General features: G+C 43.9%; 2 protein-coding genes across 2 annotated transcripts in view; one reads left to right on the top strand and one right to left on the bottom strand.

Annotated features, from left to right (window-relative positions):
- The window catches only part of FARS2 (phenylalanyl-tRNA synthetase 2, mitochondrial), a 697584-nt gene extending 696509 nt beyond the window's left edge, over positions 1-1075 (bottom strand). The window contains exon 1 of the mRNA XM_082257348.1: positions 969-1075. Within this exon, the coding sequence (XP_082113474.1) occupies positions 969-991 (23 nt within the window). The 5' untranslated portion in view covers positions 992-1075. The remainder of the gene's footprint in view (positions 1-968) is intronic.
- Positions 1-24956, top strand: part of LYRM4 (LYR motif containing 4) — a 230012-nt gene that overhangs the window by 23831 nt on the left and 181225 nt on the right. Inside the window, exon 2 of the mRNA XM_082257349.1 lies at positions 10560-10666. Within this exon, the coding sequence (XP_082113475.1) occupies positions 10575-10666 (92 nt within the window). The 5' untranslated portion in view covers positions 10560-10574. The remainder of the gene's footprint in view (positions 1-10559; positions 10667-24956) is intronic.

Below are 24956 nucleotides of genomic sequence, written 5' to 3'. Positions count from 1 at the left end.
ATTGGAACTCAGCACCTGTATGGACACAGCCGCTGTTCCCAATCTGAGAGCAGGCAGTGTTTTTTTGGCACCCTGCACCGGCTGCGATACTGGGAGCAGCGGTTGTGTTTCTTGCAGGCAGTCCCATTCATTGGGATGCAGCACCTGCACAGGCAGAGCCGCTGTTCCCAATCTGAGAGCAGGCAGTGTGTTTTTTTGGCACCCTGCACCGGCTGCGAAACTGGGAGCAGCGACTGTGTTTCTTGCAGGCAGTCCCATTCATTGGAACTCAGCACCTGTATGGACACAGCCGCTGTTCCCAATCTGAGAGCAGGCAGTGTGTTTTTGGCACCCTGCACTGGCTGCCAATCTGGGAGCAGCGACTGTGTTTCTTGCAGGCAGTCCCATTCATTGGAACTCAGCACCTGTATGGACACAGCCGCTGTTCCCAATCTGAGAGCAGGCAGTGTTTTTTTGGCACCCTGCACCGGCTGCGATACTGGGAGCAGCGGTTGTGTTTCTTGCAGGCAGTCCCATTCATTGGGATGCAGCACCTGCACAGGCAGAGCCGCTGTTCCCAATCTGAGAGCAGGCAGTGTGTTTTTTTGGCACCCTGCACCGGCTGCGAAACTGGGAGCAGCGACTGTGTTTCTTGCAGGCAGTCCCATTCATGTCAATTGGGACGCAGTGCCTGCACGGAACACCTGTGCGGCCAAACACGTTCCTCGCACAGGTGTACGCTATAGTACGCCAGCGTGAACCACAGTTCAGCCACCTGTTTTCAGTCAGCGCCCCTGGCCGCCCATGTGAGAAGGGGCTTGCACCACAAGGGCAGCCCCACTGCAACAGGGATTTTTGCTTTTCCTGAAAATAAACCCAACAGCCTATAAAACATAAAGTAGTGTGATAAGATCCCAAGTGATTTGTCCCTAGTAGAAGACACACACACTTCCTCATTAGTAGATGGTGACAGGAGGCTTCTCACTCACGGGAGATATGAAGTAAGGCTCATGACTGCTGTGTGAATCAACCTCAATACTCTGTCTTCCTCGTGCCCCTTCCTCAGATCACTTCACGTGCATGTCAGTCAGCTACGGGAACCCGGAAGGGAAACACAAATACAAACCCAGTATTTTCTACAACTTAACTTCAAAAAGCACACTTTCATACATAAAATGTCATATTTTACTGATATTCATTACATTTCTGGAATATTTTAACTATTTTAACGTTACAAAACCATTGGAGAAATGAAACACCCTTTGACTACTAGAGGCCAAATATTGTGGAAAGACATCCCTATAACTGTCTTCTCTAGGGCTTCTACAAAATTCTGTGGTGGAAGCCATTTTGTCGAAGCTCAAACTGTAATAATACCTATTGGGAATATTTGCGGTATCAAAAGACGGAACTCTTGCATACTATAGTAGTCTAGTGTGCAGAAAGGCTTTCACGTCCTTGCATGGTTGTTGACAGTCTCTGTGTTTGTCCTCGTTGGGATTCCGTAGTTGGGTGACCTCAGCGAGCCTTGTGATTGGTGCGGGTGTTCGGCGAAGAGTGAGAGTGTGTGGTGTGCAGACAGTTTACCTGACCTGATCCAGAAGCGGGGGGCAGTGTGAGTGATCGGGGGACATATGCTGCTCTCTATATCCACTCCTAGTTTTCTCACTTATGTATGAGGGAATCACTAAATATCTGCAGACTATGCTAGAATAATCAACAGAGTTTATAGTCAGGAGCTAGAAGCCATGACTTGTAGAAAATATTATTTACACCGTGTGTGTATGTATAAATATATATATATATATATATATATATATATATACTACGGATCGACCAATATGGTTTTTTCATTGCTGATATTTTGGTCGTCGCATATCGCTATCGACCGATATGGGCCGATATTTTAATACATTTTAAAAAACTCTTTTTTTTTTTTTTACTTGACAGGTACTCTTGTGGCGTGATCTGGGGGTCAAACCCCTCCTCTGCACTTAAAAAGCATTCAAAACGCCAAGTTTGGCTGTTTTGAATGCTGTAATTTTTTTTAATCTGGCGCCAATACCCGGAAGTGTATGACATGTGTCAAGTGTCATGACATCACTTCCAGGTTTTTGCATGGAGACCCGATCAGAGCCGAATGCGGCTTTGAACAGGTCTTCGGCGGCTGTGCAGGCTGGTTGCCCAGGTCTCTCGGTGGGACGGGAGACCCAGGCAAGCCGCGGGAGGGGGCGTCCCCTCCCACTCCTTGTAATGGCAACCGAGCGGCTTCTCAGCTGCATCGGTTGTCGTTACAAGACAGCCGATGGTCAGCTATGGACGGAGGTACCGGGGTGATGCCTCTAGCTGCAGGCATCACTCCGGTACAAGCACTTTCCGAAATATCGGTAATATCGGCCACCTTGACCTTGGTGGCCAATTCAGATATATCGGGGAAAGTGCATATCTGCCCTCGATACATCGGCTTAGCTGATAATCGGTCGATCCCTAATATATACATATACTATATTACCAAAAGTATTGGGACGCACGCACATGAACTTCAATGGCATCCCAGTCTAATGCCTCGTACACACGCAACGATTGTTGGCCGACCGATCGGCCGTCTTTTGTCCAGTGTTGTTTTGTTGGTTGAAATGTGCTCTAGACTGCACACAAATTTTTTCGGCCAACAAAAACCAACTTCAGAAGTGATGTCATGTTTTGGTTTACTTTCCGTGTGTTTTTTCTTCTCTGAGCATGCCCAGTCTTGCTCATCAGATTTTTGTCTGCCGAAATCTGTACTGACTGACGAACAATCGGCCGTTCTGTTGACGGCCAACAAAAATTTTATAGCATGCACACCAGATTTTGTTCGGCTGAAAAGTCGCAGTTGTTTGTCGGAAGCATCATACTAACAAGCCGACAATCGGCCGATCGGACGTTGGCCGAAAATTCACGGCCAACAATCGTTGCGTGTTTACGAGGCATAGTCTGTAGGGTTCAAAAATAAATTGGTCCACCTGTTGCAGCTATAACCGCTTCAACTCTTCTGGGAAGGCTGTCCACAAGGTTTAGGAGTGAGGTCAGGCACTGATGTGTATGAGAAGGCCTGGCTCGCAGTCTCCATTCTAATTTATCCTAAAGGTGTTTTATAAGGTTTTGGTCAGGAATCTGTGCAGGCCAGTCAAGTTCCTGCACCCTAAACTTGCTTATCCATGTCTTTATGGACCTTGCTTTGTACACTGGTGTGCAGTCATGTTGGAATACGAAGGGGCCAGAGGTGGGGGACTTGAGTCACATGACTTGACTTAAGTCAGACTTAAGTCACCAGTTTGATGACTTGAGACTTGCTTGACTAAAATTAATAAAAGACTTGACTTTGACTTGGTATTCGTGACTTGAGACTTGACTTTGACTTGGTATTCGTGACTTGAGACTTGACTTTGACTTAAGACGTATGACTCGAAATAACTTTACTTTTTTAAGTTATTAAATATTTGCATTTTCTCAAAGCAAAAAATTGCGTTAAATTGTGCAAAAAATGTGTTAAAGCAAAATTAATGTGCCTGTTATGTTTCTGACACCACAGTCACTTAAAACACCTCGGTGTGTTCTGATTTTTAGGACACTGGCTATTTAACAATGGAAATAGTTAAAGCGGAGTTCCGGCCACAAAATCGACATAGTCGATTTTGGGCCATCCGCTTGCTTTTCGTCACCTGAAAAAGAAATGGATAGTTACGATTTTTTTTTTGTTTACTCACCTTGTTATTGAAGAAAAATATATTCACCTTTCTTCCACTTTCTCCCTCTGCGGCCGTGGCCCGCACCGTCACTTCCTCTTTGCATTGATTCCTGGGAGCTGAACGTCATCGCTCCCTGGAATCAATGCGCCTGCACCGGCCCTGCTCATCAGTTCCGGTGCGGGCGCGTCATTCCCTTCTAAACAGCTTCTGTGCATGCCCAGAAGCTGTGGAGGGATGACGCGCCCGCACCGGAAGTGACGAGCGGGGCCTGTGCAGGTGAATTCTGGGAGAAGAGGACACCCTGGCTTCAGCTGCCCACATCCAAGATGGCATCGCTGGAGAATAAATTTTCAAGGTAAGTATTTCTTCTAATAGGTAAGTGCGACCCGGGACAGTACAGAGGCTATCCATTGTGGAATGTACTAGCCCTGACTGTCCGGTGGTATTTTTAGTGAAAAAACTTTTTAGTGGCCGGAACTCCGCCTTAACATGTTTTTAGTGACTGCAGTGTTGAAACCTGACCAGACAAAGGATTTTGAGCTGTTTGGGCATTCAAAGTGTTTCTTTAATATGCCAAAAAAAAATCACTAAGCAGTTTTGTTAATGTTGAAAATAAAACAAAACCTTTCCTGACCACTGACTTTTAACTGATTTAAAGGTGAAAATTAGGGTAAATCAGTATTTTGACTTGATTTGTGAGTTGACCAAAATAAATGACTTGACTTGCTTTTCGCCACAGTAACTTGGGACTTGCTTGTGACTTGCACATGTGTGACTTACTCCCATGTCTGGAAGGGGCCATCCCCAAACTGTTCCCACAAAGTTGGGAGCATGAAATTGTCCAAAATTGGTATTTTCTTGGTATGCTGACGCCTTAGGAGTTCCCTTCACTGGAACTAAGGAGCCAAGCCCAACCCCTAAAAAACAACACCAGACCATAATCTCCCCTCCACCAAATGATTTAGAGCAGTGCACAAAGCAAGGTCCATAAAGATGTGAATGTGGAGTTTGGGGTGGAGGAACTTGACTGGCCCGCACAGAGTCCTGACCTCAACCCGATAGAACACCTTTGGGGTGAATTAGAACACAGACTGTGAGCCAGACCTTCTCGTCTACATCAGCACCTGGCCTCACAAGTTCATTTCTGGAAGAATGGTCAAACATTCTTATAGACACACTCCTAAACCTTGTGGACAGGCTTCCCAGAAGTGTTGAAGCTGTTATAGCGGCAAAGGGTGGGCCAACTCAATATTGAACCCTACGGACTAAGACTGGGATGCCATTAAAGTTCATGTGCATGTAAAGGCAGGGGTCCCAATACTTTTGGCAATATAGTGTGTGTTTGCCAATGGAGATGAGCTTGGCCGACCTCTGATCTCATCCCTAGCCCAACTGCACCATTCCCACCCTGCAGATCACAGGAAGAGCCTGGCTGCAGGGCTGAATGACCCAGCCAGAGGCTCATTGGATTAAAAATATGGGCGTAAAATGACTTTGGAGGATGGACAAGCTAATTTTTATCACCATATTAGGGCTCATGCTCTAGGACAAAAAAAAAAAAAAAACAAATGCTGCGCTTGGATCCCTAAATCGTAAGGGAACTTACTAAAACTAGAACAGCTGTGCATAGTAACTAGAGATGAGCTCAGGCTGGTTTAGCCATGAGTCTGAACTTGCTTGAGCTATCCTGCCAGGAAGCTGTTAAAAGCTGACAGCCAATGATAGGCGGTGGATGCATTCCCCACTCTGCAGTCGCAGGCACACAAGGGGTGTGTACATGTGAGGCTGGGAGACAGACAATGTCTCTTCTGCCTGTGATTGGCTATTGATTAATAACAGCTTCCTGGTGGGACAGCTCAGGTAGGTTTGGACTGAAATATGAACGCTCATCGCTAAGGCTCAATTCACACTAGCTCGACTCCAAAGTCACACGACTTTCAGTGCAACTTTGGAGTCCGACTTTGATGTGATTTGTTATGTTTTGTGGCATTCAAGTCCTATCAAAGTCAGACCAAAGTAGTAGAGGAACCTTTTCTAAAGTTGGACAGACTTGTGTAGTATCTGTTAAGACGGCTCTCATAGAGAAAACATTGAATTTCAGATGTTATCCAACTTGGGCTCTCACAAGTTGGATCCTCTGTCGCATCAGTGTGAACCAAGCATTATAGCAGGAGTCTTCTAACTACGGCCCTCCAGTTGTTCAGGAACTACAATTCCCATCATGCGTAGTCATGTCTGTGAATGTCAGGGTTCTCCAATCCCTCATGGGACGTGTTGTTCCGCAACAGCTGGAGGGCCGTAGTTTGAGAATCCCTGCCTTATAGTAACCAGTCAGCTTATAACTTCAGCATCAGGGTAGGGTCCCTTTACACAAGCGCTTTCAGTTCCCTCATAAATACGGTTAAAAAAAAAAAAAAGTTAATGCATAACTAAACCCCCCTATTTGTTTCAGCCAAGGAAGATGCCATCTTAGCTTATGTTTGATCTGCCACTGGCATGGTGCTGCACATGTAATCATTTATAACACCAGCCATTTGATGGTTTAAGACAGGCCTCGACAATCCCCGGGCGCCAGGTCGCATTTGCGACTAGAATTAGCGACCTGGCGCCTGGGGTGCCCAGCAGGAGGTGTCCTGTCCCTTTTTTGCGCCCCCACCTTCTTTTCCGAGTGCACGGACTTCCACGCCGTCCATAAATTGAGGCCCCGGCTTTTCGGCCTTCTTCTGTGAGATGAGAGGCTAGGGGAACTGGCGCCCTCTTGTGGTGGCCGGGAGTAATGCATGTTCTCAATGCCTTCCCTCTCATCTGCTCTTTGGAAGGAGATGGGAAGTTTTTGCAGGCTTCATCTCTCTGTCCAGTTACCTTTGCTTAAAGGTAAGTGGACAGGGAGTGTGGTTATTATTATTAATTTATTTTTTAAATTTAATAAAAATAAAAAATAATTTTTTCTTTTTTTTTTTTTTTTTTTAAATTATTAAAAAAAAAACAAAACATCTTTCATTTTTTTTTTCAATTCTTATTATTAAAAAAAAAATATAATCTTTTTTTTTTTTTTTTCTCATCGCCGTGCCACAGCCGAAGGCCCCTTTCACACGGGCTGTCTGATCGGGTCCGCCTGTCAGTTTTTCAGACAGACCTGATCGGACCCTTCATTCTCCTCTATGGAGCGGTAATCTGCCGCCATCTGATCCTGTCCTCCAAAAACAGATGGATGGTGGTTCTATTTTCTATCCATCCCGTGGATCGGATCAGATAGCATCGGATGGAAAGAGACAGACAGTCTGTTTCCATCCAATTGCGCTATAGAGGAGAGTGGGGTTCTAGTCGTATTTATGTGTAAATTTAGTATCCATTTTATTAAATAAAGCTTGGTTGTTAGTTTAAAAAAAAAAACTGGCTCCTAACTTTTTTAGCTGGCTCCTAGATTTCAGGCAAATTTGTCAAGCCCTGGTTTAAGAGTTTGGTTGAGGATACAAGCATATGTGAAAATTTGTATTCCTGACATTCTGGAAATGTAACTGTTTTTAGTGCATTAAATCGATGGGTTTAGTTCCACTTTAAAACTGAATCCTTTCACATTAGTTTGTACATCCAATTTTAGTTTAGTTTACATCTGTTTTTTTTTTTAGTTGTTGAAGAACAATTTTCATAGCTAGACAAGAATGTATAAAAAATAGTTTCTTGCCTAAAAACTATCGTAAACAGACATAAACTGATGACAAGTTTCTAAACACAAAAATGGAAAAGGTTACAAACCACTTTTTTCTCCGGACATAAACTGATACTGATGTACATCCGGTTAGATCTGTTTACCCATAGACATATAGTGTGGTTTAGTCTGTCTGAAAAACTGACATACAGATGATCATTGCTGTGATAGGGCCCTTAAAGCGGAGTTCCGGCCTCTGAAACGTTTTTTCAATAAAAATACCCCCGGGACAGTCAGGGCTAGTAATGGATAGCCTCTGTACTGTCCCGGGTCGCACTTACCTTTTAGAAGAAATACTTACCTTGAAAATTTCTTCTCCAGCGCTGCCATCTCAGGTGTGGGCAGCTGAAGCCAGGGCGTCCTCTTCGGTGTCCTCTTCTGTGTCCTCTTTGTCCCAGAATGCCCTGCACCGGCCCCGCTCGTCACTTCCGGGGCAGGCGCGTCATCCTTGCACAGCTTCTGGGCATGCCCAGAAGCGGTTTAGCAGGGAATGACGCGCCTGCACCGGAACTGACAAAGTGGGGCTGGTGCAGGCGCATTGACTCCTGGGAGCGACGACGTTCAGCTCCTAGAAGTCAACGCAAGCAAGAAGTGTTTGTAAAAGTTATTTTTTTTTTAAATAACAAACCTGTCATACTTACTTGCTCTGTGCAATGGTTTTGAGCAGCCCCAATCCTTCTCTCTCAGGTCCTCCGCCAGGACTCCTGGCCCCTCCCTTCTGCTGAGTGCTGCCATAGCAAGCTGCTTGCTCTCGGGGCACTCGTGTGTGCTCACTCCCGAGCCGCCTCTGTGTGTGTATGAGACACACAGAGTATGGCTTAGCCCCTTTCCCCCCATCTTCCCCCCTCTCGCTCTACCCTCCCTCTCCCCCTCCCCCTCTCTCCCCCTTTTTTTTTTTTTATAAAGCACAGACACTAAGACACATGTTCTTATCAACAGAGGGGATGGTATAAAGATCACATAAGTTTGTAGCAGCGGGTAGAGGAGCAAAGCGGCGTTAGGAAAGCTGACAGGCGGGGAGGGGGAAGGAGAACAGAGGATAGCTGCAGATAGCAGCAAATGATGGGTACTTCAGGTGATAGAAGGGACCAATGACAAAGCACAAGCACTGTGCTGTATAACATGCTTTAAGGGAACCAGATTCATTTTTTTTTTAAGGGTAGCAAACACTTTAAGGTCATGTGACAGCTCATGTCTAAGTGTTCTCTGAAGTATTATGCAAAGAACATACTGCAGGACATTGCAGGATCCACAATTCATTCTGCATTTTATGAATAAGATGTAAAATGCCAGCACAACGTGGAGTATTTCCTGCTATGTCCCGCAGTGTATTTAAATGAGAAGCCACACTAGGTTATAGATGGGCCCCATAGTCTTACATAATGACTGCTAAACCTTCTCCATCCTGGATATAAATTAGAATAACAGTTCTTCCCTTGGCATATAGTTTGGAATGTAGGTAATAAGTGTTGTTGACTACCTTGAAGCCACATTCTGGGCTATAGAAATGTTCACAATTAGTTCTTGCAGCCTCAAACTTGGCAAGTAGACCAAATCTTTTAGCTGCTTTGTCTTAGTGATGACAGGGGAGTTTTCTCTCCCCCCCGTCACCAATGTGCAATTGTTAAGTGCACTAACATGCTGTTTGTGTAGGCTGACGACTCTTTGCACATGTAATCTAAAAAAGATGTCTGAAGCTAAAAACCCCAACCACCCGCCCGGCGCTTATAGATAAAATATATCAGTATTTAGGGATAAAAAAATAAAATGATAATATAATAAATATCCAAAATATTAGTTAAATATCTTTAATGATCATATAAAATCATGTGTATCCTTGTAATACACCAGCAGCCACTGTAAATAAAACTTATAGCGTAATATCGCTTAAACTTTATTTCCCAAATGTACAACACTCCCAATCCCCCTCAATCTACCTGCTTACATTTCATCAAATTTCACACGCTTTGTAAGTAATGTCTGGGACTAGGACAGTACCGCTGCTCGCCGACCGCGAGTCAAGGCGTCTCCTTGTTACAGGATGTGTCGCTCTGAGTTCCGGAATCTCAGCTGGTACCTCCTTCTGTCTCCAGGGTAGCAACATACGTGCTTTCTGACGCGTTTCGTCACGTGGGACTTCAACTGTGCACCTCTGTCAGTAGGATGTAAAGTAGGGTGCCTGGCAGGAGGTCACTGTAACTTAGAGGACACTGAAAAGAAAAGCTTGCATCGCTGTAGGATGCAAGCTTGCACATTAAAAAAAAAAAAAACATGAGCTGGTCACTAAAGGCTATCACTTAAAAGGATAGTTCAGGTTTACCACAAAACTGCCTGTGCAGATAAGGGGCATCTGTAAATAAAAACAAACATAGGTGTAGGCCATTTATATACCTTATGAAGCCTGACTGGAATACTCCCAGAACGTTGCTAAGTACTCAGAGGACGTTGGTAAGTGAGGCCTAGTCATCACTGTTCACCTCCACCATCACAGGAGGCGAAAGAAAGAGCATGTGAGGGAGTTTGAATCCGATAAAGAGCTCACTCCTGTGATGGTGGATGTGAATAGTGACGACTAGGCCTCACATAGCAACGTCCTGGGAGTATTCCAGTCAGGCTTCATAAGGTATATAAATGGACTACACCTATAGCAAGGGTATTATTCATCTTTAGGCCCCTTTCACGATTGTGCGACTTGGGACTGCCAAGTCGCATGACAAGTCGTGCCCCATGAGTTCCAATGAGTACTGTTCATATCTGTGTGACTTCAAGTCGCTGCCCCTGCATTACTTTGGTCTGATTTTGATGCAACTTGAGGTCCATAGACCTGAAGATTACACAGGCATTGCTTCAATTCACGCTACTTTCAGAGCGCACAAGTGTGAAAGGGGCCTTAGTCAGAGCTGCACAGTTTGTTTTAGTCTGCAAACATCCCTTACCTGGGAGGCAGGTTTTTTTTTTTTTTTTGTAAAGGTGAACTATTCTTCTAATTTCCAAACATTTTGCTTTGATTGATGGCTAACATAGTACAACATTATTACAGTTTTAGTTCATTTTTAAATGGCAAAATACTGCTTCCTTAAATATTTTCTTTGTATTTGTGCAGGAAAGCGTTGCTGATCCTATATGCTCATATTTTACCAAAGCGCTCAAAGGTTTTTATGAACATGGCATCTTCAAGTCGGACTCAGGTGTTAAATCTGTACAAAATAATGTTAAGAGAGAGCCAGAAGTTCAGTTCCTACAACTACAGGTAAGTTAGGCAAAATATTTTACAGCTCTTGATTGCGTAAGATGATTATTATTCTTATACAGGATATATATATGTTCAGAATTATGTGAAACAAAGAGCTACAGTCTGTAGTAACCAGTCAGGTGCTTGTTTTCATTTTCTTTTCTGCCTTAAGAAATTACACCTGAAGCGTATTAGGTTAATGTGCTACCCAAAACTAAAAGTGTTAACAATAACCTTGATGATATAAAAACCCACAGTTTTTTAAGTACTTTCAGCAGCTGATTTATTTACGTACTGAGTATGCAGCTTCTTCATCGTTTAAAGCAGGCATGTCCGCATGCGGCCCAGAACCGCAAATAATGCGGCCCACTGCCTCCTGACAATTTTTTTTTTTTTGCTGGGGAGGAAGGAAGTTGAGTCGGGGCACAGCCACAGAGGCTGCCTCGGAGGGGATCGTCCACTAGTTGTGCTAAATTAGTGCTGGGGGGGGGGGGGGGGGCATGGCAGTACGGGAAGGGGGCACAGCAGCGTTTTATTACTTATATACCTTAACTAATAGTATATATTTTATATGCGGCCCCAGAAAATTTCTCTACACTCAATGTGGCCCAGAGAAGTCAAAAGGTTGGACACCCATGGTTTAAAGTGATTGTAAAGCCTTGCTTTTGTTTGTCAAAATAACAAACATGGTATATTAACTTGCTCTGTGCAATGATTATGCACAGAGCAGCCCCAAACCTCCTCTTCTTGGGTCCCCCACCAACACTCCTGGCTCCTCCCCTCTGCTAAGTGCCCCAGAGCAAACCTTTTGCTATGGGGGCTCTCGTGCATGCTCGCTCTGTGTATCTATAAGACATACAGAGCAGGGCTCGACCCCTGCCCCTGCTCCCTTGTCTCTGACAGCAGCAGGAGCCAATGGCACCCGCTGCTGTATCTGAGCCTATGAGAAAGGAGATAGCTGAGTGAGCCTTTGCTCTTGTGCATATCGCTGGATAGAGGTTTTTTACCTTACATAGAATCCAATAAAGAAAAAAATAAAACGTTTGCCTTTAAACCTCTTTAATCCTTACCTATGTTCCAATTTAAGCTGGTGCCATGATCACTGCCCTAGGTTTCCTGTTTCAGGATGGCTCCTTTCTCTTGCTGCATCCCTTGGAGCCACCATGCCATGTAGAGACTAAAGCTGTGTCTTCCTATATTGCGTGTATCAGTAGAAACACACAGCCCCATGGCCTAAGGTGACAAAGCACTACCATACTTCTCCCTTCTCCAAACTAATAGACTGGCACCAGACTGCATTGTCCTCTTATAACTCTTTTCTTTATAGACCGGAAGTTCAAGTATGCAGCAATGAACATTGAAAACTGCAAGGGCCAGTATAAGAGATTTAACAAATAATTTACTGGGAAATGTTGGTGCTCAACGTGTAAAACTAAAAACGCTGAGTGTTTATTTCTTCTTTGAAGACCTCTACATACACACCAGTAACAAATAATCTCTGTAATAGCCACAGAAAGGTAAATTGGTTGTAAAGGCAGGAGGTTTTTTACCTTCATGCATTCTATGCATTAAGATAAAAAAAACCTTCTGCGTGCAGCAGCTCTCCCAGCCCCCCTAATACTCATCTGAGCCCCAACTCGATCCAGTGATGTGCTTGAGAGCCTCCGCTCTCCCAGGAATTCTTCCTTTTTCTTTGGCTGACACTGACCGTCATTGGCTGACATTGACCGCCATTGGCTTCCGCTGCTGTCAATTACAGCCAGTGAGCCAATGAGGAGAGAGAGGGTCGGGGCCGAGCCACGGCTTTGTGTGTAAATGGACACACAGGACAGCGGCTCAGGAGTGAGTTGCTCGGCTGCCCCCAGAGCAAGTTGCCTGCTCTGGGGGCACTCGAGAGGAGGGAGGTGCTAGGAGAGTCGCCAGGGGACATGAGAAGAGGAGGGGAATCAGTGCTGCTCTGTGCAAAACCAAGCCTTTAATATCACATTCCTCAGAACAGAAATCAGATTTTGTATTTGTCAGGTCAGAGGGTGGCATATGTTTTATTGTCATTAGTAAGTGAGCACTGGCTTCCCTCAGTGTTCTTCACGGACAGTGTGGTAAATCACTTGGGATAGTTCCTTGGGTTTTGCCTGGCAATCAGCTGTATAGAACATTGAGCTGTTTACTGCAAAACAAAAATATAATATTTTACTGTTTACTAAACATTAAATCGTTTTTGTCTTCGCGTGTCTCCACTTTGGATGCAGGAGCAACAGAGACAATGTTAGACAGCAGCATTGTCAATCTGGGGAAAGGGTAGTTTTATATGCAATAGCAGATTTAAATGTACTTGACTAACAAATTAAAGGCAAGCTTCAGCTAAAAGTTTTTATGCAGTTTACAGCAACATTTTTTTTTTTTGTTTTTTTTTTTTAAGTTTTGGGATAAAGGTTTCATATAAAGGAAAAAAGTTGACAATTTTAAGCCCCCTGTTGGTGTTAAATGGTTTGTCCGTACACACGCATCGATAGTTGGCCGTGAATTTTCGGCCAACGTCCAATCGGCCGATTTGTGACTTGTTAGTATGATGCTTTCGACAACCGTCTCCGACTTTTCGGACGAATAAAATCTGGTGTGCAAGCTATAAAATTTTTGTTGCCCGTCAACACAACGGCCAATTGTCCGTCAGTCAGTACAGATTTCGGCAGACAAAAATCTGATGAGCAAGACTGGGCATGCTCAGAGAAGAAAAAACACACGGAAAGTAAACCAGCACATGACATCACTTCTGAAGTTGATTTTTGTTGGCCGAGAAAATTCGTGTGCAGTGTAGGCACATTCCAACCAACAAAACACAACTCTGGACAAAAGTCGGACGATCGGTTGGCCGATAATCGTTGCGTGTGTACGAGGCATAACTTCCAATTTTGCTGGACAGCTTGGTCCTTTAAAAGGAAGTTGGAAAAAACTGACTAGATCACCAGGTGAAGATAAAGTTGTGCAAACTCTTGGAGAGTTAAGCCCCGTACACACGTACCGATTGTCGGCCGTAAATATTCGGCCGCCGGCCGATTGTAGGCTTGTTAGTATGATGATTCCGACAGCCGACAGCGCATTTTCGGCCGAACAGAATCTGGCGTGCAGACTTTAAAATTTTTGTTGGCCGTCACCAGAACGGCCGATTGTTCGCCAGTCAGTACAGAATTCGGCCGACAATCAGCAGATTTGCAAGACTGGGCATGCTCAGAAAAGAAAAAACACACGGAAAGTTAACCATCACATGACATCACTTCTGCAGTCGGCTGTTGTTGGCCGACAAAATTTGTGTACAGTCTTTTGCAGTTTTCAACCGACAGGACAGTCCTGGAAAAAGACAGCCGATCGTTCGGCCGACGATCGCTACGTGTGTACGGGGCTTTAGTAATATACAGTATGTACAATTTTTAAAGAGTGAGCAGGCAAAACATATTCTTTTCTTATGGGATTTAAATTAAACTGTAGGTCATAACAGAATGGCAATCATAAAACAAAATATGGCAACAAGTAAACAAATGAAATGACCCCTAATCCAAAGTCTGCATATCCTTAGTTCTCATTACTGTGTGTGGCCACATTTAGCATTATTGACAGCGTGCAATAATAGTTGTTTGAAGCCCCTAAATTCTTCCAGCTGGTACAGCTGCCCATTCGTCTTGGCAAAATGCCTTCAGGTCATGCAAAGTATTTGGTCATCTTGCATGAATCGCACGTTTGAGATCTCCCCAGAGTGGCTCGATTATATTAAGGTCAGAAGACTTTGATGGCCAATCCAGAACATTCACCTTTTTCTGCTTTTACCTAGGCCTTGTGCTTAGGCTTATTGTCGTGCTAGCAAATCCAAGAGCGTCCCATGTGCAGCTTTTGTGCAGAAGATAGCAAATTGTCTGCCAGTATTTTCTGACAACATGCTGCATTTATCTTGCCTTCAATTTTCACAAGATTCCCCGTGTCTTTAGAGCTCACATGCCCACAAACATCAGTGAGCCATCAGCATGCTTCACAGTGGGGATGGTATTCTTATCACTAAAGGCCTGTTGAACCTTCTACAAACATAGTGCTTATGGTTGTGACCATAAAGCTCTATTTTGGTCTCATCGCTCCAGATTACAGTGTTCCAGAAGCTGTGAGATGTGTCAAGAATGTTGTCAATCACATTGTAACTGGGCTTTCTTGTGTCATTGTCACAGTAAAGGCTTCTTTCTGGCAACTCGACTCAAATATTATTGTATTGTGCTCCTTAAAACAACCTCACCGTCTTTTTTAAGAGCAGCCTGTATTTCTGCTGAGGTTACCTGCGGGGTTTTCTTTGTATCCCACACATTTCTTCTGGCAGTTGTGGCTGCAATCTTTCTTGGTCTACCTGACCTCAGCTTGGTATCAAGAGATCCCCAAAATGTTCACTTCTTTTTTTTTTTTTTTTTTTGAATCTTGTAATTTTTTTTTTTATTAACCAGATATTTAAGAAACAAACAAAAAGCTACAAAAAACCTGCTTGCAACAAAACAAGACCGTTCGTCCCCGTTAGGTAGGTCGCCTGCCATAGAGAAGCTGTGGACCCGTTCTAATAGGAGAGACAAGTCGCTCCGTCTTAGAAAAAGGGTCCGGAGCTTCTTTGGGGCGACCTGGAGCGACCTGCATTGACATCAATGTTATGAAGTCCGTGCCGGCCGCTCCGAGGTCGCAGTGCGAGCTGCGCGCCGCGACCTGCAAGTCGGATCGCCCCAGTGTGAACGGGGCCTTCATGTACTCAGTACATGTTATTAGAATAAACAGTAAATAAAAAACTAAAATATTTGCACACAAGATATGACTCAGATTGTGCAGTACACTAGGGATATCCAGCATATAGCAAGAGAAGTAACTTCACCACTAACTATACCGTAGACAGTACTTTTTTTAGGTGGAATCAGTTATTACTTTAGCTACCTACTACCCAGCAACCGTTGCCTATTCTTCATCCAAGCTTTACATAATATTATTAAACTGTCCTCTTTGCACCCTGAGGAAGGCAGGAATAAGGCATTTTTCACTTCTTAATAAATGATTGACCAGTACTGACTGGAATATTCAAGGCTTTGGATATATTTTTTATCCTTTTCCATCTTTATAAAGTTCCAATACCTTGGTACGCAGGTCTTTTGACAGTTCTTTTCTGATCCCCTCGGCTCAGTATCCAACCTGCTCAGGGAATCCACATGAAAGCTAACAAACCCATTAACTATTTATTCACAGACACTAATTGCAATTTAAAAAGCCACAGATGTGGGAAATTTTCCTTCAATTGTCAATTTAACCTCTGTGTGTCATTTTTTGTGACTGTGTCAAGGCCAAATATTTCAGGTTATGTAAACTGTTGATCAGCCCATTTGGCTGATTTCTGTTATCGTTCTGATTTAAAAAGGAACCAAACAACTATGTGATGCTAATAAATAGCGTCATATGATCACTATCCTTAAAATAAAATCATTTTTTGGCATGGTCAGTCATATTTTCAATATCTATGCAAAAATCTCATGATTTCTGCAAAGGTATGCAAAGGTTTGAGCACAACTGTAAAGGAAAAAAAACAAATAAATGCAGTCACCGACATCTAAGAATTGCAATAGACATCTAAGAAGTGCAATAAAGTATTTTTGTGGGGTTTGGGTTTAATGCTACTTTAAAGCTTACACAGGGGACTCGTCTTTCCTTTCTCTCACATCCTACTGAAACCAGATTGAATAGCAAATAAAAGAAAAAAAGTATTTTTTTCAGTTAGTTAAAACCTTTTTAAAAGAATTTCCTTTGAGGTCCAGAAGCCAAGGTTTAGTAGCCAAAGAAGGAAGGACTAGGAAGGTTTGGAACGTAAAGCATAACTTTAGTGTTATTGCCCCCTTGCACTCCTCTCTCTTCTATGCAGACTTGTGATTAACACAATCCCTCTTTCTTTTTGTCACCAATGGCAGTTGACAGTTTTACTGTTGCATATGAGAGAGGTTATGTTGTGAAGTGAATAAGCAGAGATGTAAAAACGTATTTTGTTTGCCACAATTTGTAATCGTCCAATTCCTCCATCAGCGCAGAAGATCATCTTTCCGGTTATATACCTGAAATGTAAATGCTAAAGATTTACTTATGGAGGGTCCCTTCAGATGTTTATGGTGGCAAATGGGCTGATGACATCATCAATTCAAACAGTTCAGTCGGCTTGATTACACAAGACTTCAAACTTTCCTTCTTGGGGCCTAGGACCATTCTATGTATTCCTTGACCTACACCTTAAGATACCAGTACAGGTCAAAAGAAGCCTTTGGTTATGGCAAAACCAATATAAAAGTGTTTCTATGCTCTTTACTGATTTTCAAAAAAGCACTAGTATTTAGGGGTTGGGAAGCTCACTTGGCCAGTCTGATAGCTCAAAGTCCCTGTGAGGAAAAGTTGGCAGTTCATCTAAAATGAGATCTAAACCTTCTAGTGGACTTTATCAGCCAATATCACATTCAAGATGCTTTTTCTGGTTGCTTTCACTTCAGCACACAGAATAAGCAAGATACAGGCTCTCTCTATTCGTTAAACCTTCCCTGGAAATTTTTGATGACAGTAAGCAAGGTTGTCCATGGCAATGCTTCCTAGACTCTAGGCTGGTGGGCTGCTTGGAAGATCCTTGCCATTTGGCTCATGACACCTCAGTCTTTGTTTCTATTTGCAAGTGGGGAGATAAGAAAGCCTTGTATCCTCTGATTGTGGAGGCAGAAATCGATTGGACTTTCTTTTGTCTTAACAGCCAGTGTCATTTTTCTCCTGGCTTTCAAGTTTTGATGGCAGTGCTGGTGAGGAGGGGTCTTGAAGGGGCTTGGTGAGACTTTTGGGTGTTCTATTGGACAAGGTGTGGGTAGGTGAAACCCCTTTTTAGTCGGGTGATAAGTGTGAACATTTAAAGCACCTATACGTGTACACCACATTTCTCTGTGACGTACAAGGAAGGAGCACCCAAATATGTTTTTCTGTGAAGATGTTGAGGGTTTTTTGAAGACAGTAAAGGCAATAACAAACATCTAGGAGGAACAACATACAAGGGTATGCTTGTAGAGGTGAAGAAAGAAACTCTAATTCACCAGGATTTGATTTAAACTACTGTAAAAGGAAGATTTTGAGAAAAGACTTTTGTAGGAATTGTAAAGGTGATAGAGACTCTAAATAATACGATAAATATCTTTGCCATAATGTGTCTGATTTTAAGGTCCGCAGACATACAGGTCTAAAATACTGCAAAAAATCTAGTACAAGCAACTAAAAAAAGTTTTTGAAACTGGCTTGGCCTGCAAAAACCAATGACTTCAGAGGCCTTTTTTCTGCAGTGGTGCTAGACCTTATCCATATTTTTACATTGTGTCTTCTAGAATAAGGAACTTGTTGAATGACCTAAACAGTGTCATGGGTAGTGACAAATGAGAAAACTGGACTGTACTGCATGGGTCAGCAATTTATATTTGTCTTAATGGAAGTTGCTTACAGGTATTTGGCTTCTAACAAACTTGTGAACATGATAGATTAGCTCATGCGGAGCGAGCGCGCACCACCGGCGGCCCCCCGCGCGTGTGACCGGCGGACCCGATGTTCAAAGTACTTGGCTCAGTCAGAAAACAGTCTAGGGGTTTGTGTTTTTTGTAGTTTTATTTGAGAACTTGGATAGGAGAAGGGATGAGTGGGATACTCCAACTTGAATAATTATGCACAATTTCCTAGGACTGCTGAATAACTGAATGCGGCAAGCCTGCTGCTTCACCTTGACTATGCAGTGAAGAAGTATTTAGATAAGCTGTACTGTACTGTAGAACACTCTTCAGGGCCCTTCCTGGTACCCCCTTTGTTTCCTATTCTTCAGGGTTCTCTACACGGCACCTCCTTTACTGTAACTTTCTGTGTGAGCTGGCCCCTTGATCCCCTGACTTTGTTGGAGTGGTCCCCCTTTCTGGGCAGACCCTTTGGCAAGTCCTTTAGTACTCACGGGCACTTTTTTTCCCGAGAGACTCTGCCAGCAGCTCCAGCATCAGTTTCACTGGATCCTCTGCAGCACATCTCCACACCTGGTTTACTGGTCCGACTGCCTAAGACCACCCTAATCGCACACTGCAGGAGGAGAGACAGCCGTCTGCCTCCTACTGGGATTCTGCTTTCCGCTAAAGACGCCCTGTCACATTTCCCATCAGCTTTTATGAGCAATCCCAGGATGCATTGCAAGAATGCCCTCCCACTGGGACTCCCACAAAAGCCAATGTGTCACTGGCTGGGTTTCCTCCACTTTCCAATAAGCTCCCTCATTGGATACAGTGGGGACACTCCCTCAGACCCAGTGAATCACACCTGGAAACAAGTGACAGGCAACCTAATAGATCAGGCTCCCCTGATAAGTAGAAGAAGCAATAGATGATTTTGCCTAGCACCTACCTACCTAGGAGGGTGCTACATCACTATGCACAGTCACTGTACTAATGACACTGGCTGGGAAGGGGTTAACACCCTCCCCCAATTTTACTTACCTAGGTGGATGCAGCATCTGTTCCCCGGCGCTTCTGTAATGAGAACCGAGCGATCAAACACCACTGATAGTTTGGTTCTGTCAATCAGCAGCTCTCCGCTCTGCCCCCACCTCGCTCACTGGAGCGCGCTGGGCTGTGGAGGGGCAGGGGTTGGCCGACTCAGGCTCTCAGCTTCTCGCTAGAGGCTGAGCCGGGTGTTGGTCCAGGCACCTGGCGGATCCCGACTCCGTGGTCGTGGTGATGCGGTGCCTGGACCGACATCTGTGATGTCAGCAGAGAGCGGACTTCAACCTGCTCTCTGCTGAAAACAGGTCACAGGAGTGCAGAATGAAATGCACTCCCGTGATCCATAGAAGATATACAGCCAAATGAGCTTTGGCTGTTCATCTCTTTTAAAGCATTTGTTGCCCCAACATGTCATATTCGTTTACAGTTACGTTAAAAAGTATTAGCAGGAGTTTGGCTTTATTTGTTAGTCAAGTCCATCTATAACTTCTAGTGCACAGGTGTCAAACTGGCGGCCCTCCAGCTGTTGCAGAACTAAAAATCCCATGAGGCAGAGGGCTGTCAGTTTGACACCCCTGTTCTAGAGCATTTAACACTACCCTCTCTCCAGTCTGACAATGCTGCTGTCCACAGGTGTCTCCATTGCTCCTCCATCCAAAGTGGTGACACCCTATGACAGGAAATGTGTTACTGGCTTGATGTCCAGGTGAAAAAGGAAAAAAGCCTAAAAAGAAACACCACATTTTAGGATTGATACGCAGAACAGCCTTTTTCAACCAGGGTGCTTCAAGGTTTCTTCAGGGGTTCCTTGACAAAATGCCTAAAAATAGCCCAAAAATTGTATACAAACTGGTAGGTTAATGAAACCTGCCTTTTAGTTACACAAAGTCCTGGGTTTTCATTGTACTCCATTACAACCTTCTAGCTGGCAAACTCCTAACAACCAATGACATCATCAGTTGATAAGGAGGATGTCAGTTGCCTACATATTAGGGATCAACCGATTATCGGCAATGCGGTTACCGATATTGCCGATATTCCAGGAAAGTGCATGTACCGGAGTGATGCCTGCAGCTAGAGGCATCACCACGGTACCACCGTCCATAGCCGACGGTTGGCTGTCTTGTAATGACAACCGATGTGGCTGAGAAGCCGCTCGGCTGTCATTACAAGGAGCGGGAGAGAACATCCGCCGCCGTCCGCGGCTCGCCTAGGTCTCCCGTCCCACCAGGAGACTCGGGCATCCTACCTCCACGCCCGCCGAAGAGAAGACCCAATCAAAGCCGCATTCGGCTCTGATCGGGTCTCCATGTAAAAACCTGACGTCATGACATCACTTCCAGGTATTCGGCGCCAGATTTAAAAAAATGACCGCATTCAAAACAGCCACACTTAGCTGTTTTGAATGCTTTTAGGTGCAGAGGAGGGGTTTGGGGTCTTTTAGACCCCCAAATCCCTCCACAACTGTACCTGTGGAAAAAAAAAAAATTAAGTGTCCGAAAATATCGGCAGATACTACATATCATTCTTGTTCGACCCTTCCTTGCCTCTCTCCATCAGCTTTAAAGGTCTCATTAGCTAAGTGATGGAGAAAAACTGAGGGAGAAGAGAAACATTGGAGTACTAGTCAGTACCAGTTTGCAAAAGTGTATTTACTTTGGAAGAATAAATCCCCTCCAACATTGGGTGTCCTATGTGTATCGATGTTGCTGCATTATGTAATACTAGCAGAATAGTTTTTACGTTTTAGAATGGGGTGCCTCAAGTCTGTCTATAATTTTGGAGGGTGCCTCCAGAATGTCCATAATTTTAAAGGGTGCCTTGACTGAAAAAAGGTCGAGAAACACTGCACTAGAATATATTAAATTTTTGTTTTGGGGTTTAATAACACTTTTTAAGATCCACCGATCTTAAATATGGGCGGCACAGTAGTGTAGTGGTTAGCACTTTCACCTAGCAGCAGGAGGGTCGCTGGTTCGAATCCCAACCACGACACTACCTGCCTGGAGTTTGCATGTTCTCCCTGTGCCTGCGTGGGTTTCCTCCGGGTACTCCGGTTTCCTCCCACACTCCAAAGACATGCTGGTAGGTTAATTGGATCCTGTATAAAAATTGGCCCTACTATGTGTATGTATGAATGTGAGTTAGGGACCTTAGATTGTAAGCTCCTTGAGGGCAGGGACTGATGTGCATGTGTAATGTATACGTAAAGCGCTGCGTAAATTGACAGCGCTATATAAGTACCTAAAATAAAAAATAAATCTTGAAATTCAAAAAACGATTTTTAGGCTGCGTTCACTCATGGCAGCAGAGACCGTTCACGGGCTTCACTGTGAGAACTTAATTTCCTCCTGGAAAAACTGATGTCACGCTAATTTTTGAGAATGAATAGGGCTGCCACAAATCTACGTCACTGATCCATTCAATAAATGCACACTCTGAGGTTGATTTACTGCCAGGCTGTTCAGACATACCTTATAACCTCTTTTATAGATCTTGGTGGCAGTAGCAAGAAGTATTGCAAGCCAAGTATTGAATAAAGAAAGAAATTTTGTCTATAAGTCATGAATTATTTACTTATTCTGTGAAGCTTAGTGAGTACTAATCATTTTTGTGAATGAGTATTTGGATATTGGATCAACCTGAATGTATTCGCTTTTAAAAATGTTAAAATTGTTTTTAAGCTAAATAATAATAAAAAAAAAGGTAATTGGAGATAAACTAAGCAGTTGAACCCAAGGTTCTGCCCTTGTAATAGGATATATTCTGTTATGCTCCTGAGTACTCAAGACATACACTTAACAAATCAGCGCAGCCACTTGAATAGCAAGACCTCCTGCTGCTCTTGATTGTTTATTACTGCTCGGCACATCTTGTCCCCTTGCCCTTCCAGTTCTTTTATATTTCCCCCCTGATCCGTAAAGCCATTAACTTGTTTCTTTTACTGGCTCATCTAATAGATGTTGATGATTCAGGAGGATCACTGTTACCTTCTCTTGATTATCATGTCACAAATTGGAAATCCATCTGCTTCTCCATCTTTCACCTTCAGCCATTTTTCAGCATTATTTTAACATTACTATCCCTCCCACTCGAATAGGTGGCTGACTGAATGCTTTCTTTGTTTCTGCTTCTAATGGCTTTCATGTAACATCTTCCCACATTTTTCTTGGAATAATTAAACCAATGTTCTTATTCCTGGAATGGAAGCTTTTTAATGTTGTCTAATGGGGCCTGTATTTAAGAATCAATGTCTGGGCAGCTTTTAATGTAGCAATAACTAATTAAAGAGAAAAAAAAAGTGCATACATTTAAATGGAAGCGAAAATGATCAGTTTAGTATTTACCTTTTTAATAAAGTGTCCTAAAAAGAGAAACTACAATGGTATTGGGTCAATATGATGAAGTCTGCTTTGAGGCTTTCTTGTCTGATAGGGGATTAGTAACTGCTAATGAGCCAACCACTTCATTATATAAATTGCTGCCTGAGCTATGGATCCTGTAAACAAAAGGTTTAATAACAGGCTGTGATTTAATAAAAATATGAAAAGGAGACCAGAGCTCTACCTGTTAGCTGGATAAAAGACTACATATTAGTCATTTGCAATATTTCATGTTTACAACCACAAACCCGTGTTTTTTTTTACTTTTTTGTTTTCTTCTTAGCGTAATAAGCGCATACATTTTGTAGGAACGTACTACATATTCTCTTTAACCACTTCAATACCGGGCACTTTTCCCCCTTCCCGCCCAGTCCAATTTATAGCTTTTAGCGCTGTTGCATTTTGAATGACAATTGCGCGGTCATGCAACACTGTACCTAAACCAAATTTATGTAATTTCCCCCCCCCCCCCCCCCAAAAATAAAGCTTTCTTTTGGTGGTATTTGATAACCGCAAGGTTTTTTCCTTTTTTGCTAAACAAATGAAAAAAGACCGAAAAAGTTTGAAAAAAAAAACGTTTTTTTTGTTTAGGTTATAAAATTTTGTAAATACCGTATTTTCCGGTGTATAAGAAGACTGGGTGTATAAGATGACCCCCCTAATTTTCAAGTTAAAACATAGGTTTTGGGCTATACTCGCCGTATAAGACTACCCCCCTTCCGAAGCAAGGCAACGCCATTGAAAAACGTCAGATTTCTCATAGATCTCCAAGGTACCCCAAGTACTGTAATACATGTAATCTCTCATAATATCGCCAAGGTACCCCAAGTATAAAATATTACCAGTAAATGTAATCTCAAGACGCTGGCTGTGTGGGAAACCTTTACCGGTATACCGTATGTACCGTAGCTTCGGCAACATACAGTATACCGCGCTGAGCCAATCACAGTGAGCGATGTATTCTATTATTGAATGCAAAGCCTGCTCGGATTGGCAGAGTCAAAGAGGCGGGCTGATGTTACTCTGCCAATCCGAGCAGGCTTTGCATTCAATAATACAATACATCGCTCTCCCTAATTGGCTCAGCGCGGTATACTGTATGTAGCCTGAGCTACGGTACATACGGTATACCGGTACAGGATTCCCACACAGCCAGCGTCTTGAGAGATTACATCTACTGGTAATACTTATACTTAGGTTACCTTGGAGATATTATACTCAGTGTATAAGACGACCCCCCCATTTTTGGGGGATTTTTTTGAGGTTCAAAAGTAGTCTTATACGTCAGAAAATACAGTAGATATGTTTTTTCCTGCACTGATGAGCCCGCACTGACAGGCACTGATGAGGAGGCACTGATGAGGAGGCACTGATGAGGAGGCACTGATGAGGAGGCACTGATGAGGAGGCACTGATGAGGAGGCACTGATGAGGAGGCACTGATGAGGAGGCACTGATGAGGAGGCACTGATAAGGAGGCACTGATGGGGTGGCACTAATATGCGGCACTAATAGGCAGCACTGATGGGCACTGATATGTGGCATTGATGGGTAGCACTGATATGCAGCATTGATGGGCACTGATAGGTGGCATTGATGGGCACTGATAGGCACTGATAGATGGCACTGGTTGGCAATAATGGGCACTGGTGGGCGGGCTCCCTGAGCCCTGATTGCCATCCCTGGGGTCCTGGGTGGGCATCCCTGGGGTCATGGGTGGGCATCCCTGGTAGTTCTAGTGGCACCCCCCAAGGGTCTGCACTGGTTATCAATGCTCTGATTACCAGTGCAGAGCCCCCTGTCAGTAGAGCTGCAGATCGGCTCTCCTCTACTCGTGCCTGTCAGGCACGAGCTGAGGAAAGCAGATCAACGGCACTTCCTATTTGCTATGGGACCAGCTGTGATTGGACACAGCTGGTTACATGGTAAAGCGCCTGACGTAGGCTCTTTACCAGGATCGGAGATGCGACGTGTCAGAGTGACACGCCGCATCACAGATCGCCGCTTTGCATGCCCCCTGGGGGCGCGCAGAGTGCATTATCCTGCCGCCGTCATATGACGTCTGGTCAGGATAATGTAACCACCTTCCCGCCGTCTTTTGCCTATAGGGCGGGCGGGAAGAGGTTAAAGTGGAACTAGACTGCATCTGAGCACCGCAAAGCAAAAATGCTATTTATTTTATTTTTAATATTCAAAGAAAACTTCTATCCATGTCTCCATGCTTAATTTTGTTGGGAAATCACTTTGAAAAACACCCCTAGCATTTCTGGCTGTGGCCATCTTCAGTAAGGGCAGATGATTCCTTTTGCATTTGCTTCCTGGAATCCAACTGCCGTTACCTCAGGCATGCAGGCAGGAAGCTTAGGGGAGAAAACCCCT

The sequence above is a fragment of the Pelophylax lessonae genome, assembly GCF_965119305.1.
Source record: "Pelophylax lessonae genome assembly, chromosome: 5".
NCBI classification, from domain to species: domain Eukaryota; kingdom Metazoa; phylum Chordata; class Amphibia; order Anura; family Ranidae; genus Pelophylax; species Pelophylax lessonae.
Note: the sequence above shows the minus strand (reverse complement) of the source record. Positions and strands in the feature narration are given on the sequence as shown.